The following is a 15,534-nucleotide window of genomic DNA, read 5'->3' on the forward strand; positions in this document are numbered from 1 at the left end:
GAAACTCATTTTCTTGGGAGTGGGTAAAAAAATTATTTTCAAGGGCAGCAGGAAATTTTGGACCAAGCAATTGATCAATTTTTTTGGTTCTGATCTTCAGAAGGCAGACCGATGAACTAAAGAAAGGCTGTGTGTCCTTCCTAAGATACAGCTTTTCCCCCTTATTGACATGAAAACAATTAGCAAGTTGAGTCTTCTGTCATCTGCACATCTTCACCCCCTGGTGAATCAGCCCTTCAAATCTTTCTGGATTTATTGGTTCATATAGAATAGTGGGAGAGAGACAGTTACTGGAAAATGCACTCATTTGCTCCCAAGTTTAGTGCTTTGAGTGAATTTATGCCATCAAATTAGAGAGGAGTGAAAATAAAAAGTGTTAATGAGAATGCAGGCAGAACCACATATATGGGGAAGTGGAGAACTGGTCTCTTAACATAGAGCTGTGGAGGGCCTTTATGGCACCTGATCATGATTGCATGGATTTGTGGGCACAAGTACTGAGAAACCTGAGTCTCTTAGGAGGTATTAATACAGATGTGGAACTGGAAGCAGGTTTTAGTACAGGCATGCAGTTATGCAGTTGTTAAGTTAGCCAAACTGCAGCTACAAGTATCAATATTTCTGAGTAATTATGAAGAGTATTGCATGATCAGACAGATATTATCCCTGAGAGATGAAATATGAAGATATAGAAATCTGCTGCAGAGACTGCAATGCTGAATTTGGTAATGAGAACCCTGACGAATGTTACTTTGGCTGCATTTGAACTATGACAGTACGCCTTAAACAGCTGCATTTTCTCTTTACGGACATCAAGACTTTTGGATTGGAATATCCCATTACAATCTTGGTTTGTGTCTGACAAAATAATTGTGGAAGCACATAGGGTGATCAGTGGAGAGAGGAAGGCTTTTAGAAGGGAACTACTCAAGATTTCCTTCCACCATATAATTCTCACTGATGTTTTTCAGGCCTTTCACCTGTATCTCTTAGGACACATTAGGTAGAGAGTGATATAAAAATACCCAGCATGTAAAAAGACAAAGACTGCCAAACTGTGTTTCTCTTAGGAACTTCACCTCCCTGGAATTTAAAGGCACTTGTTTACCAAGTGATGACTGTGCTCTGAACTTGGTGTGCAGTTCCCTGGGTAGAAAATGAGCCCCTTGCATTTTTCAGTTGTGTTCAGGGTAACACGGTTAGTGTTTCCAGATGATCCATGCTATTTGCTGCTTGGAGGTATGGAGGAGCATGTCAAAACTTTCTTTCCTTTTGCTATTTTGCTGGAGTCAACCACAGGCAGCAGCACTAGGGCCCAATCAGCCTGCCTGAGGAGATAAAGCGTGGGATGCTGATCAGGTTGGCGCCATTGGAGAAAGGACAGATGCTTGAACTGTTCCATTCATCCTAAGAGGATCTTCTCAGTGTCCAAAGAGTGATCACATCAGCATTCTCCCTCTCAGCTCTTCTAGTGCTCAAGTTGAGGAAATTCTGGGTTAGATTCCCACTAATGGAACCAGCACGTGCTGGGGATACAGGATTGCTGGGAAACAGGTGCCATTTCACATGTTTTCAGATCTAGTGCTTCCTTAGCACACATGGCTTCTGGGGAACGACTGAGCTTCCACACTGAAAAGGGAGAAGAGGAAAATAGGAGCTTTTAAAACACTGGATCTGCTCCTGGACTATCTAGGGCAGAACTGCAGATTTTCTTAAGGTGGAAGAAGTATATGTCACTGTCACGTACCTTAGACACAAAATATGGGGAGAGGGAGCTGTGTTGTTCTCTGGCTCATGGATCTTCAACAGGCTGAGTAATGGAACATTCATGCAGAAGTACTTGTAGAGCCCTGTTATTTCAGATGGTGCTCTTCCTCATACCTTTACAAGTACAGTAAAGAGAGCCATGTTTTACACAGACATATACTGGGAGTTTGAGGACATTACTCTTGAACAGATGGAAATGAGGATAGAATGTTTCTGAGCAAATTCTGTTTCTGGGGACAACTCTTCAACCAAAATTAAATGTTTGGTCTTCTAGATGCTTCAGTCAAATTTAAAAAATGCCGTTGTATAAGGTTTCAGTGGAAATCCCTGAGATAGAAAAATATGAAAATCTGAGGACATTTTTAAAGAATAAATTTTCAGGTTGTATGTAGCTGAGATATGGTAGCATGAACTTCGGGGAGTGCAGCTGCAGATATTCACCTCACAAGTGGGAATAGATTCTGCTCTTAACTCTGAAATCAAGATGTGTATATGACTGGAAATGCAGACCACTTACTGTCAGATGCTCACTGTGGGATCATGTTTCTCAATCACTCTAGAACCAGGAGGTCCCTCTTTCACCATTGGCAAAGCTATCTGGCTGCTGTGGGGGCTGGTGTTCAACAACTCTGTGCCAGTACAGAATCCCAAGGGTACCACTAGCAAGATCATGGTGTCGGTGTGGGCCTTCTTCGCTGTCATCTTTCTGGCCAGCTACACTGCCAACCTGGCTGCCTTCATGATCCAAGAGGAATACGTGGACCAGGTGTCTGGCTTGAGTGACAAAAAGGTAATGTATCCCCCCAAACCCTCAAAGCAGCCTTTTCCACAGAATAGGCTGCTCTACCATCTCTTCCTTCCTTTCACAAGGAAAGTGGGCAGGTGTTTCCAGAGTCACATCATCAGAGCTTTAGACCCTAGTTTAAATAGCACAACTGTTCTTCATTGGTATTCAGTTGCACTTTTACATGCCTTAAGCACTTCAGGAATGAATTATAGACTGTACTGAACTGTGCTTGCTTGCATGATCCCAAACCACACCTTGACTGTCAGCAAGAAACACATTAATGGAGCTTTGGAGACGATGTGTATAATGGCTGTAACCTGTTTTTTCAGGATTAAATCATTTGTTTTGGGTAGGAATGCTGGCCATTAGGCTAGCAAATATGATCTATTAATTTATTCTGAAAACAAGTTCTGTCCATGGGGGTAAATCACTGTGCCTTTGATGATTTACTATTGCTTGCATTTGCAGTTATACTGTTATTTTTTCAAGGTGTTTGGAGGCTTACCACTAGAAATCATTTTGTGTTCAGACTGCATTTCAATGCCTTGTTTATCTGCGCAGCATTTTGTCCATGCAGAGCATTCGCTTCTGCTGGACTCTGAACATTTGAGGATTTGAGATTGCTGATACATGCAGGGTAGCACTGTCAGGCTCGTGAGGGTGTAATGCTTTGTGCACTCCTTTACTTTTGTTTTCTGGTGAGGCTACTCACAAGGAATTGAGTATTGTGAGGCTCAATGGCCCATGCTGAGCTTGTTACTCAGTCACTGGGGCTGCTTAAGGGGTCATGCCACTGCAGGGCAGCCAAATAGCAACGGGTTGCACACATTGCTGCTGGGGATAGCAGCAAGAGGAGGACTGCAAGTGTCAGTTGTGGCTGCTGGGTTGGTTGTAGTTACTGACTCTTGTGTCCGTCATGACAGTCTAGAAATAATTTGTGACCAAGCCTCCTGTGTATATGGTGTCCTGTTCAGCAGGCTCAAAATCCTGTGATGGATTAACCATAGGAGCTTTTCTTACTCATTTTGTTGTTTGGTTTTTGGTTGGTTTTTTTTCCTGGAATGAAACATGGCACAGAATAATACAATCCATGCAGAAGTGCTCCTGTTATTTGTTTCCATTTTGACCTCAATTTGTTTCACATTGTCTCCTCATTTGCCATGTGGTGTGTTGAGGATGGGGTGGAGGGGAGGATGCTTTTCTGTCAGGTGGAGATTGTTGCAGAGACTCCTTAGAAACTGTGAGCTCTAACCTTCAGATTGAAAGATACTGTTCAAAACCAGCCAGCCCTATCAGAGGTAACATTAGTTTGTCATCATTAGGTTTTCAACTATCTGAGCTAAATGGGATAGTTTGTACCTGTGATCTATTGTTTCAGGCTGTGCCTAGGCTCATGGAGAGAACATGCTTCCATTCTCACATTTTTCAAGATATTCTTCATACCTGCAGAGATATGTGCATGAAATATCATTTGAAAGCAGTGACTGCTGGAACTTCACAGAGCCTTTGAATACAAATTTCTAGGCCTGTTTTAGTTGATTTCACTGTAGGGCCACCTGTGTGTGTTGGATTGAGGCCATTTTCTTCTACTTCTCTGCCAATGTACCTGTATTTACTTTTGCTACGCTAAAGCATATGTGCTTTTTTCCTTGGGGAAGAGAAAGGCTATAGTACATAGAGGATTGTGGTATGCCTCAAACATAGCTGCTAGTGCAAGTGCAATATTTGGGTAAGATTACAACCTACCAGAGCATCTGGAATCAAATGAAAATTGGCTGGTGAAACTGAAGGCCAACAGCTGCCTTTGGGCAATAAAGCAGGTGGGACTAACTCCATCCAAAATAAAGTGAGTGAATGAGCTTGATCTACTGGGCTTATGGATTTTGCTCTCTGAATATGCAAAGGGCCCTGTAGGATTTGTGAGCAGTCATCCAGACATTTGTCACAGTGCTTCAAGATCCCCTGGTCTGGGAGGAATTCACTCTTCTGAATCTCATCTTTACCCTTTTCTGAAGCCTGCACACTGCTTGCAACTCACTGACCCTCTCAGTGCACTGCTTGGCTAGGAGGAAGGGCACAGCCACATCCAGGGCACATGGAGGTGCACTGTGTTCTACCTTAGTTCTTTTGTCTGCTTAAAGCCAGTTCAGACTTTCAAAAGAGTCAGTCACTGTTCAAAGCCAAGTGGGAAAGGCTGTTTTCCAAGGGGAAAGATTGATGCTTCCAATCTCTTTTATCCCAAATGTATGATCTGGTGTCCGCAGCAAAAGTCAGGCAGATTGGTCTCCTGGCCTTCTCCATCAGCTGGTAAGGACACCTGTGTCCAGCACAAGGACTCAGCAGATGATGTAATCCAAGCCAATCGGCAAAGTGACAGTAACAAAATTATATTGTTCCTACTTGCCTAAACCCAGATCTGCTTGCAAACGTCTCTGTAGTGCGACAGTACCTGGGGAAGGTGTCCCACTGACACTGCAGAGCAGCAAAAATGCCAGATGTACTCACAAAATCCATTCCTGTACCTGGCTGGTGTGCACTTGCCAAGGTCAGACTGGCTGCACTCTGCAACAGCAATCCTGAGCGTCTCCTTGGACCCTCTTCCTTAGGTTTTGCCTGGGAAGAACCACTGCAAGAGATGCCTACAGCTGCTGGCATGCCACTTCCCCAGAAAAACTGACTGAAATGCTCTAGATGGCTCAGGATGGTGGATGTCTCTTGGATGATGTCTTGGCTGTGCCCCAACATTTACTTCCTAATGGCATGCAAATACAATGACTAAAGTCATGCCCCCACTGTGCTTCTGTGGATGCTTGAGCATGTCTGTCTGAGCTGGGCTGGAGTGGATGCCTCTGTCCCAGGGTACCAGGTTGAACTGACGGTGTCTGGAGGCCCCCTGTATGAATGTAGAGACCTCTGCCACTCTCTCTCTGTCCCAGGTGATGCTGACCTTGCTGAATGCCACCCTTTGAGCCTAGCTGGCTCAAAACAGGTGCCAGAGTTGGGGCAGGAGCCCACCTTATGATGGGTGTTAGTTCCCTCACGTTAAGCTTGGCATCTGCTAAATCACACATCAAGCTTTAGCTCTTAACTCTGGGGCAGCCATGAACAGTTTGAAGGGGGAGAAACCTGCTCCTGCCTGAGAGCAGCACTGGCCTCGTCAGCTCTGCAGGAGAAGTCCTGATGTTGACAGCATCTCCTTCCCAGCTCCCTGTGCCTGTGGCATGCTGAACCACTTTCCTTGAGCGCAGGAGCCGAAGCAGCACCTTCCACCTCCACTGGTCCGCCCTGTGCAGCAGAGGGGCTGGAGGTGTTGCTGGCAGGGGCAGTGCCACAGTGGCTGTGCCAGCTCCCAGCAAGCCCAGCTGGAGCATCTCTGCACCTGCTGCTGGGCTGCATCCATCCAGGATCCACGTGGGGGCTGCTGCTGCTGCTGCTGCCCTGAGCCCTGTGAAAGCCCCCGTGGTGAGAGGGCCTGCTGCAGAACATGCAGTCAGCTCCTGGGTCTGGGTCTCATCTGAGTGCAATCAGAAGATGTAACCCAATTTCCATTAGTGGGAGAGCCTCAGACACATTAGAGAAACAAGCGCCTGCGGTATTTTGGTCTAACGAAGGCAATAAATACAGGAAAGATTATATAAAATGAACTAATGTGTGAAGTAATCTAATAGCTATACGTAATTTCCATTCATATAAAGTAGTAATAGAATAAAAGCAAATGTGGACAGCCAGCAGGGCATTTAAATAAAGTGATTTAGAAGGCAGTAGGTTAATAATAATAAAAAAAATAGTATCCTTTCCTATAAATTAGTTGGAAATGCCAAAGAAGTTAATAAAGTATCAAAATGGTAATTTGTAATTGACATGAAAAGAAGAGAAATGGATTTCTGCATGCCTGCAAATTAATATAAATTGCTGAAATTTCACACGCATTTGACTTATTTGCTTTTCAAGATGTTAATGCAATGTTGAGACAAATGCAGCATGGGTCAGTTATTTTTTCAATAGATATGAGTTTATTTCTTTTCTTGAAAGGTAGGTTTTGAAGTTAAAACTGGGCAGTATTTTTATGAAAAAAAAACAAACTTGAGGAGAGTATAAGAAGGCAGAAGGAATTTCTCTATTTTCCAAAATAGCTCATTTTAGTACACTTATACAAAATACTTTGATATTTCTGACATGTATTTTGACATGTCATTTTCTAAAGGCACTACTCATAAAACTGACCTACATTTAAGGGGGAAGAAAGTGGAAAAAAGATTTTTTTTTTCTGTAACAAAGGAAGGGGACAGACAGAGATAATTGGAAGACGAAACAATATAGGTAGATCTGAGGTGAATGGAACATTTCAGGTTGATACAAAACAAAAGCCTCACTGAAAAACCTACAAAAAGACACTGAAAAACCTACAGAAAGAAAAGAATCTGCTCTTTTCTGGCAGTAATAGATGCTTGGCTGTGAAACTGAAAAATGAATTATTTCCCACATTGTACTTTGTGGCACATTAAATCGAAATTATACAAGGATCCCAGATATGCAAGGATCCCAGACTTTAGCGTGTGCTTAACTTTGTGCTCATGAGTAGTGACATTAAAGTCAATGGGCTATTATTCACATGATTGAAGTTAAATGCTTCCCTGAGCTTGCAGCTTTTGTACAACAAATACCTGTTCTGGAGAAGTCCGGAGAAAATGCAGAGCAGACACCTTCTGCTAGACGTTTTTTAAGAGGACTAAAGTGAGGGTCAGTCTTGAGCTCTACAAGGGGAAGATTGTCTAACTGGATAACTTGGAGGCAGTACAAATCTTCCACAGGATTAAATATTTAGTGTTAACTGACATTTGTGGTACTTCCTCACATTTCAGCAGGATACAAAGGAAGTTTTATGTGGCAGTGTCCAAAGGCAGAAAGCAGGTAATCTTTCAACAGCAGAATGATTTTTATTGTCAGGACACCTTTGTGGAGATATGAGTTAGGCAGACAGAAGAAGGACCATGCCTCTTCCAATCCTGTCCTCTTGTGATAAATCATAACCTTTTCCAAAATGCGTAAATATGATGCACCTTACTTGACAAAAAATTCTCCCCAAAATAAAGAGGTTCTTGAATCTCCAGACGTTATGTCATGGGGTAGAGTTGAATTTCTTTCCACAGTGCTTCCCTAGGGGTACATCTTCTTGTAAATGAGTTGAACTGTGCCTTTTGCTTAAATATGACCTTTATCAATAACAGTGGTATCAACTACAGTGCTTAATAAAATAAACACTGGTTCATAGTGAAGTGTAACAAACTCAGAGCACTGATAGTCTGAAATATTATGGCTTAAAATCTGATTGTTTCTCTGCATGTCCTTGTAAATCATCAGGTGCTATAGTAAGAAGTATTTTAAAATATTATATAGTGTAGCTATATATTATGTGTAAACACACATAATGCATGTGTACTGTGTGTAATTACATTTATGCTAGAAGTTTTTTATTAATAAATAGCTATTAAAGAGCTACAGCTGATCATATGTTAGTAATAGATTTTTCTATTTTGTGACACATTCATTGTATACATAAATATAATCTTTGATATTTTTTTGCAGTTGCAGATGGGTGTGTTTATTGTAGATTTTTAGACATTCTGCAGTCTTTGTATTTGGATAATTTTTATGCTTTCTGGGATCTTTGGAACAAACCTCTGTGCCTGTATGCTAAAATGTGATTCAGTAGATTTTTTAAGGCTATAAATATTTAAAGTCAGTGGCTCTTCAAACATGTTTTGTTTTCCCCCTGCTTCAATCCTAGTTTCTTTGTCATTCTCCCTCTTTTTCTTCACCTCAGCACTGTACAGTGCAGAGCAACAAGGAGGCTGCAGTGTGCTTTAGCCTTCACTTGGTCTCGCATGATTCTCTCTTTTTCTGTTCATCTGCAGGGACTTCCCTGGTATCAAAAATGACTGGGGGTTGAAGGGATTAAGGGCAGCCTGCACTCCCAAACCAAGAAGGATTTGGGAGTGCAGGTGGACAAGAGGCTGGGCACAACCCAGCAATGGCACTCACAGCACAGAAAGCCAGTTGTATCCTGGGCTGCATCCAAAGGAGCGTGGGCAGCAGGATGAAGGAGGGGATTCTGCCCTTTTGCTCTGCACTGGTGAGACCCCACCTGCAGTGCTGCATCCAGCTCTGGGGTGTTGTCTACTGAATAAAAAGAACCATGGACCTGCTAGAGTAAGTCCAGAGGAGGCCACCAAAATTATTAAAGGGATGGAGCATCTCTCCTTACAAGGAAAAGCTGAGAGAACCGGGATTGTCCAGCCTGGAAAAGGGAAGGCTTCAGGGTGCCTTAATTGTGGCCTTCCAGTACCTGAAGGGAGCATACAAGAAAGATGGAGAGAGACTTTAACAAGAGCATGTAATGACAGGACGAGGGGTAAAGGCTTCAAACTGAAAGAGAATGGGTTTAAATTAAGAATTAGGGAAAAAATTATTTGCTGTGATGGTGGTGATGCACAGGAAGCAGTGCCCAGAGAAGTTGGGGAAGCCTCATCCCTGGAACTGTTCAAACCAGGTTGGATGGGGGTCCAAGTAACTGGTCTAGTGAAAGGTGTCCCTGCTCATGGCATGAGAATTGGGATTAGATTGTCTTTAAAGTCCCTTCCACCCCATTCTATTATTTAATGACAGTAAAATCTTCTAATGGGACTATTTAGGATTTCTACAGCTAAAATGCAGTTCAGTTGGGAACTTAAGCAGGTAAGATGTGAGGGGAGGGGATACTCAGAGTCAGACTGTCAGCCTAGTTCATCCTTGCTGGAAAGGAGGAAATGCAAACCCCTGGGTTTTGTTGCAGGTACAGATGAGAGTTGCAGGATGAGGGACTTTGGGGATGGGGCCGTGGCGTAGTCCTTAGCTTGCAGCTTTTGGATTCCCTCTCCACAGCACCCTGGCCTTTTCCAGGCCTTGGCCACCACTGACCCTTTCTTTTCATCTTCCTTTTCAGCAGCTCTTGGAGCTATCCCCTTTGGAGGGAGTGGGTAAATTTGGTTGCTTCTGTGCTAATTGCTTGGCAGTCTGGAAAAAGCTGTCTTTGGAGAATTACGTAAGGGGAAGAGTGAGAGAGGGAAGCAAAGGATTGTCCTGCTTCTCACATCAGTATAAGTCAGGGGACAGGAAAACAATGAATATTTTTATTTATTATTTATATGGTGCCATAAATGTACTTGGCACTTTGCAGTCAAGTAAAAGACAATGGCCCTGCCACCAAAATTTGGCAGCCTGAGAGATGAGAGCTGACCTCCTTCAGCTGAATGATCAGGGCTGAATCACTGGTGGGGAAGGGATGAGAGTAATCTACAGGATTAACAAAAAAAAAAACCCAAAAAATGCAACAGCTGTATCCCCACACTTTCATTCCTGATGCCTAGTGACTGTGACATTTGGAGTTATATGCACATACATATACTTGATAAATACTTGGCAGGTTGTATCTTTCCAAACATTTTTACTTCACTGCATGCTTTACTTTACTTTATTGCCCTGCTTCTCCCAGGCCTTTGGCTCCTCAAGGTCAAGCTTCCCCATAATCTGGGTGGCCCATTAGACTTGTTTACTCCAGATGTAGCTCAGTGTCCCAGGACTCACATGGGAGTGATGTGGCTTTCATTTCTCTGTCTTTCACTTGCAGGTAGGAGGCAGTTTTCATCAGAAGGTAAAAGGAAGGCATTATCTCCCAGCTCTGGGAAGGTGCTGCCCTGTCTGAAGTGCCCTGCTTTTTGCTTTGCATCTCTGCCCTACAGATATGCTTAAGAAATTGCACTAATGTAATTACTAAGCTTTTAAAATTGCTTGGATGAAAATTATGGCCCCTGTGAAGTCTTTTGGAGGTTTGCCAGGCTTGTGCAAGGTTTCACCCTGCTGCCCAGTGGATAGTACCCACATAATAGTGGGTTGGCTACTCTTAGTATTCAGAAGACAGGAGGATCTGACCTTCCTTTGTTAGTGAAAATGGGTGAAAAATGGAATTGCTTCCCCACCAAACTACATCCACTGAATTTCTCAGAGTGTTTCATAATTTGTTAACCAGCTGTCTCATGTGCAAACAAAGCAGATTTCAAATTCCTCTGTACTTAGCTGTCACCTCTCCTCTCAAGGTCTTTTTAATCAGTTAATTTTCTCCCTCTGAATGAACATCTACCCTCCTAATGATATTAACATGAGTGTAGTAAGTGGCATCTTTCTACCTCATGAATTTCTCTTTTGTGTTTGCCTGGTATTATTCAGTAGATACCCTTTGTCCCATTGTGTGTACCTTCCAAAGAAGCTGTCTTTGAAGAATTAGATACATGGCATGATTTGATGCTGGATAAACAGATCATCTCCATCCTCTACATGCATGCAACCAAGATTAAAGTGCACCATAGCTATGATTTCATAGCACCCTTCATTGCAACAGCTATGACTGTGGTGCTCTGATACCATACGTACAAACACTGCAGCTTTTGGCTCTGACTGGTGAAGCTCAGTGATTCCTGCAGATTTCTGGTCAAGCTTGAGGGACACCCAGCAGTGACTTGAAGCCTATGTAGTGCCACATGTGTTCTGAGGAATATTTAAGGCTTTACTGTTACCTGTCAGGTGGAGAAACTGCGCAGAGCCTGTGTAATGTTCCCGCACTTGCCCCACGCGGAAGGCTGAGGTGTGCTGGTGGTGGGTGGGCTCTGTCTGTTCGTGATGTGGGATCCTGCAGGGGCCCCTCAGGCCTGGGTCAGCATCAAGGCAGTGTGGTGGCAGCAGGCACGAGCAGGTGTGTCCATGGAGGACGTGGGATCCCCGACATGCTGTCTGTTTGGGGGGATGCTGCCCTGCCCAGGGTGCAGGAGTGGAGCAGAGCAGGTCTGTACATGGCAATCCAGCTTGCAAAGAGGCTGCACAGTCCTACTGTGTGCACTGCTCTGGCAATAACTGCATGTGATGGAGGCTTCTTCCACCAATTGGATCTCTGCTTTCATCTCAGTTATTTTGCAAGGACAACTATTTTTAAAGTTGCTATATTTGAACTCTTTTCTTTTGCTTTCACCTGCCCCCCCCCCACCTCTGCATTGTCACCAGGTTGCTCTGTTCCCTTTCCTGACCCGCACATGTCCATATTTCACCAACAGACATTCACAGATATTTTTCTTTCTTGTTTGTGGGTCTGACCCACACTACATCTTCCTTTAAAAGGGACTTTAATAGAATTCTTTGCCAAGTTCACTGCAGTCAGCTGCACTAACTGATAACTCCTTTCTTGGACTTATCTAGAGCAATTCATGGGTGAAAGCGCTATGCAAAGCAAGACAGAGAATTTGAAACATCACTGGGTACTGAATAATAAGATAAACCACAAAGTCAAAGTCTGAGGGAGGACAGGGTAATTTTATGCCCTCCCAAAATTGACATATTTGATTTGGTGCTGTTTGGTCCCCATTTTTTTTAGCTTCCTTTTTTTTTGTTTGTTTATGCATCAAGACATGTTGTTTGACTAGCAAAGAAATGAAACTGGGGTTTCAGGAAGAGTTGATGTGGCAACTGGATTCAGAGCTTGAGGAGTCCCAGCCACTGCGGAAGAGGCAGAGAATATTATTGTGACGGAATGCAGGAGGGAACTAAAAAGAGCTAGGGTAAAAGGACGATCTGAAAACTCATAGTCACTTGGAAATGGCTGAGAGTTCCACCTTGGAAATAAAAAATGTCTGTAATGTCAAAACTACATGACTGTGCACAGAGGAGAGGGATGCTTTAGGAATGCATCTCAAGAAGTATCTGTACAAGAGAGTCATTAATAATAGAGAATAAGCAGCACAGTCACTTTAGTCTGCTCTCCTCACAGACTTGTACCAGTGCTAAGATTTAGGTTTGCAGTATGCTTTTCTGCCTATGCTGTTGGGCTGGCACAGCTAGTCCACTCAGAGCTGGGATTCAATTTTGTCAATTTTACAGTGCCTACAACAACAAGCCACCAGCAGTTGCAAGTTCTGTGCTCGAAATCTGTAGAGCACCTCCTCTAGCAGGACAGGGGACTGGGGCCATGGGTTTGTGGATGTGCCTACGTGCACAATCCAACTGCAGAAAGAAGGGAATACAGTAAAAGCTCTGAAGATGGTGCTGGCAGTGTTGATTGACATTCCAGAAACAAACTGGTCGCTACCTGGATGCAGATCAGGACAGAGTTGCAGCTTTGAAGAACTTGCAAGCTGAAAATGAAGGATTGACAAAACATGATATAATACAGAGAGGCCCTGAGAAGAGGAATAATAAGCATGAACTCTGATTAGCATTGTTTGTGTTGCCTTACTGCAAGCTTTTTTAGTGTAATATTCTCTCAGCATTTTTGGATCTTGATCAGATTGTTCTTGATATGGTGGAACCGTCAAGATATGGTTCTTGATATGGGGATCAGATCTGTTCTTGATTGGTGAACATATATGTTCCCCAACCAAAGGTAAGTAAAGGAAAGACCTGCAGGATACAGCCAAAGGACAACAGCAAGAATGGTTGCAGGTCCACAGCTTGCAAAGAAAGACTAAAGAAACTGGGCTTCTTTAGCTGCAGTCAAAGAACATGGAGAAGCAGCAACACAATGGTCTTCAAAAACATAAAATTCACCTTCAGAGAAGAAGAAACTATTTGGATTTCCCTGCTCACAGACAAGATAACAGAAAATATTGCAGTTGTATTTGCAGCTGGAAGACTTTAGTTCAGATACTTGGAACAACTTTCTAGTAGTAAAGCTCTGGTGGGCAATGTCCAGGGAATGGAAGAGTCTCCAGCCATCTTCCACAGTGAACTGGATTAAGAGCTGTCAGGAATGGTGATGCCCAGGAGAGACTCACTGGAGAGACAGAGGTGGAAGAGACATCTTCTCAGGGTCAAATACAGGTTTGGGATTCTGTGACATTGTTTATGGTGCAGCTTGAGGACAAAAATTATATATTTTGGGGATAAGAAAAAACCAAGCTTTTTCTCTTTGAGAGTTGTCCATTAGCTGTGACAGAATTCATTTCCTAGCTGAAAACAGAGGACAGACACAGAAGGCAGCTATGGCAAGACATGCTGCTGTGGACATGTGTAACCTATCAGGACTTAAGTACAGGCATAGAGCTACCTCAGAGTTAGACCTGGAAACCACTGACCCACTCTTCAATTTTTAAGGTTCTGAAGGAAGCTCCTGTGTAAACAGCCTGGTTGGATTTTCAGGCAATGAAGAAAGGGGCAAGCTGACTGCAGTGACATACAGCTGAACCAGAACAAGAGGAGACAATCAAGGATGTTTGGGCAATGCAAAGAAGTTGTACATTAGGGGGCCGGTGGGCACTTCAGGCTTGTTGCTACCCATAGTGGTTGGCTCCCTGTGCTTTTGGTGGGAGATGCCCTGAGTGCTGAATGGCCTAGTGGCTAGATTCATTTAGGCTGATATAGATGTCTAGAGCTATTTTAGGTGTGGGCAAATTTGACACAGGGACTATGAGAGACCTGTTCCCGGGGTGAAATTCCCTAGGCATCTCAGCTTGGCACTTACTTTTGGGTAAATGAAGTGAGCTCAAAAGTATCTAACATGGGCTTAAGCTCTTTTGGACTTGCAGCTAGCAGAGGAGCTGAATTTGTGGCTCTCAGTTTGATGGGTCAGAGCTGTGGAGCTCTCTGCGGTAGAAAACTTTAACTGGTCATCAGGGCTTTACAGAGTGTAAGGAGCCCTCCCAGAGAGGCTGTGTAAGGGTAAAGCACTACACCCACACACCCACACACCCACGCGCCCACCCTTGTGCCAAGTTCTGCCATCTCATTATGTTATTCAGCAGTGCATTGATTTGGGCTTTTTTTCAGCAGTGTAAAAGTAGATCGGCTGATAAAAAAGAGACTTTTTGTAGCAAGAGCTTGCTGAGTTTGGGAAACTGCTTTCAATGCTATTGGCAAACACTTTACAGTGTAAACAGGGCCTACATGAGGCAGATAAATAAGTGCAGATGTGCTTTTCTGTAGGATCCATTCGGTGATAGACAATATATTGAAAAAAAAATTCTCATCAAATTAATTGTCGCCAATTAGACATAACCCCTTCCCCTCATCTCTAAATCCCCTCCATTTGCTGCTGCATGAATGGGAAGAGCTCCTATCACCTGTTTCATTATGCAGATTGATATCTGAACATCTGAGAACAATGCTGCTTTCTGCACGGCACGGCTCCAAATTGCTAATGAAACAGCTCTGCCAGCCGAGCCACTTCAGCCCGCTTTCACTGCCGCTGTCAACAGCGCTCGTGGAGAGGTGGGGAGAGGAGAGGCAAAGGAGCTCTCTGCCCTGAATGTGCTAACAGCTTCCAGCCTGTGTGTTTATTGCTCTCCAGAGGAGGAAGATTTCTGCTCTCTGACTCGCAGAGGTTACTTTTGCAGAGCCAAGGTCTGCTTTGCACTTAGTGCTCCTTGATTTCAGTTTGTGGAGTGAGGGGTTGAAGAGGCAGGCAGCCACTGGGCTCTGAACATAGATATCTCATGGCCCAGAGCTACTGCAGCCCTTCAGGCATCCTCGGTGCCTGCTTTCCACCCCAACTCTAGCATCCACCTTCACAATTGATGTGAAGCAAGTGGGACTTCTTTCAGGGGTGAGAGGATGTGCACACCACCTTGGGTACATAATAGGGGAGCATCTCCCAGCAGAGGTTCCACGGTGAATGAGTGGGAGGATGCAAGAGGGATACATCTCTGTCGGGGGCTCTTTGGGTGCAGGACTGCAGCTGAGCTCTGCTGGTTCCTCACAGGCAGTCACCCCTTGAGGCAGGTAGAGCTGGGCAGCAGGACACCTGTCCTGCTGCAGGCAGGTACAACGTGGGGCTCCTACAAGTGTGGACCCTGTACAGCTGGGTTTTTTCAGCAACTGATGTAGTTGCTTACCTTCCTTTCCCCTATTACCACGTTTTTTTTGGTTTTTTTTTTTTTTGTTTTTGGTTTTTTGGTTTTTGGTTT

General features: G+C 43.9%; 1 protein-coding gene across 3 annotated transcripts in view; it reads left to right on the forward strand.

Moving 5' to 3' along the window:
• GRIN2B (glutamate ionotropic receptor NMDA type subunit 2B) overlaps positions 1-15,534 on the forward strand; it is a 207,535-nt gene that overhangs the window by 177,311 nt on the left and 14,690 nt on the right. For all 3 annotated transcript variants that reach the window (XM_063154709.1, XM_063154710.1, XM_063154708.1), the window contains one exon: positions 2,328-2,557. In XM_063154709.1, the coding sequence (XP_063010779.1) occupies positions 2,328-2,557 (230 nt within the window). The remainder of the gene's footprint in view (positions 1-2,327; positions 2,558-15,534) is intronic.

The sequence above is a fragment of the Melospiza melodia genome, chromosome 4 (genome assembly GCF_035770615.1).
Source record: "Melospiza melodia melodia isolate bMelMel2 chromosome 4, bMelMel2.pri, whole genome shotgun sequence".
NCBI classification, from domain to species: Eukaryota; Metazoa; Chordata; class Aves; order Passeriformes; family Passerellidae; genus Melospiza; species Melospiza melodia.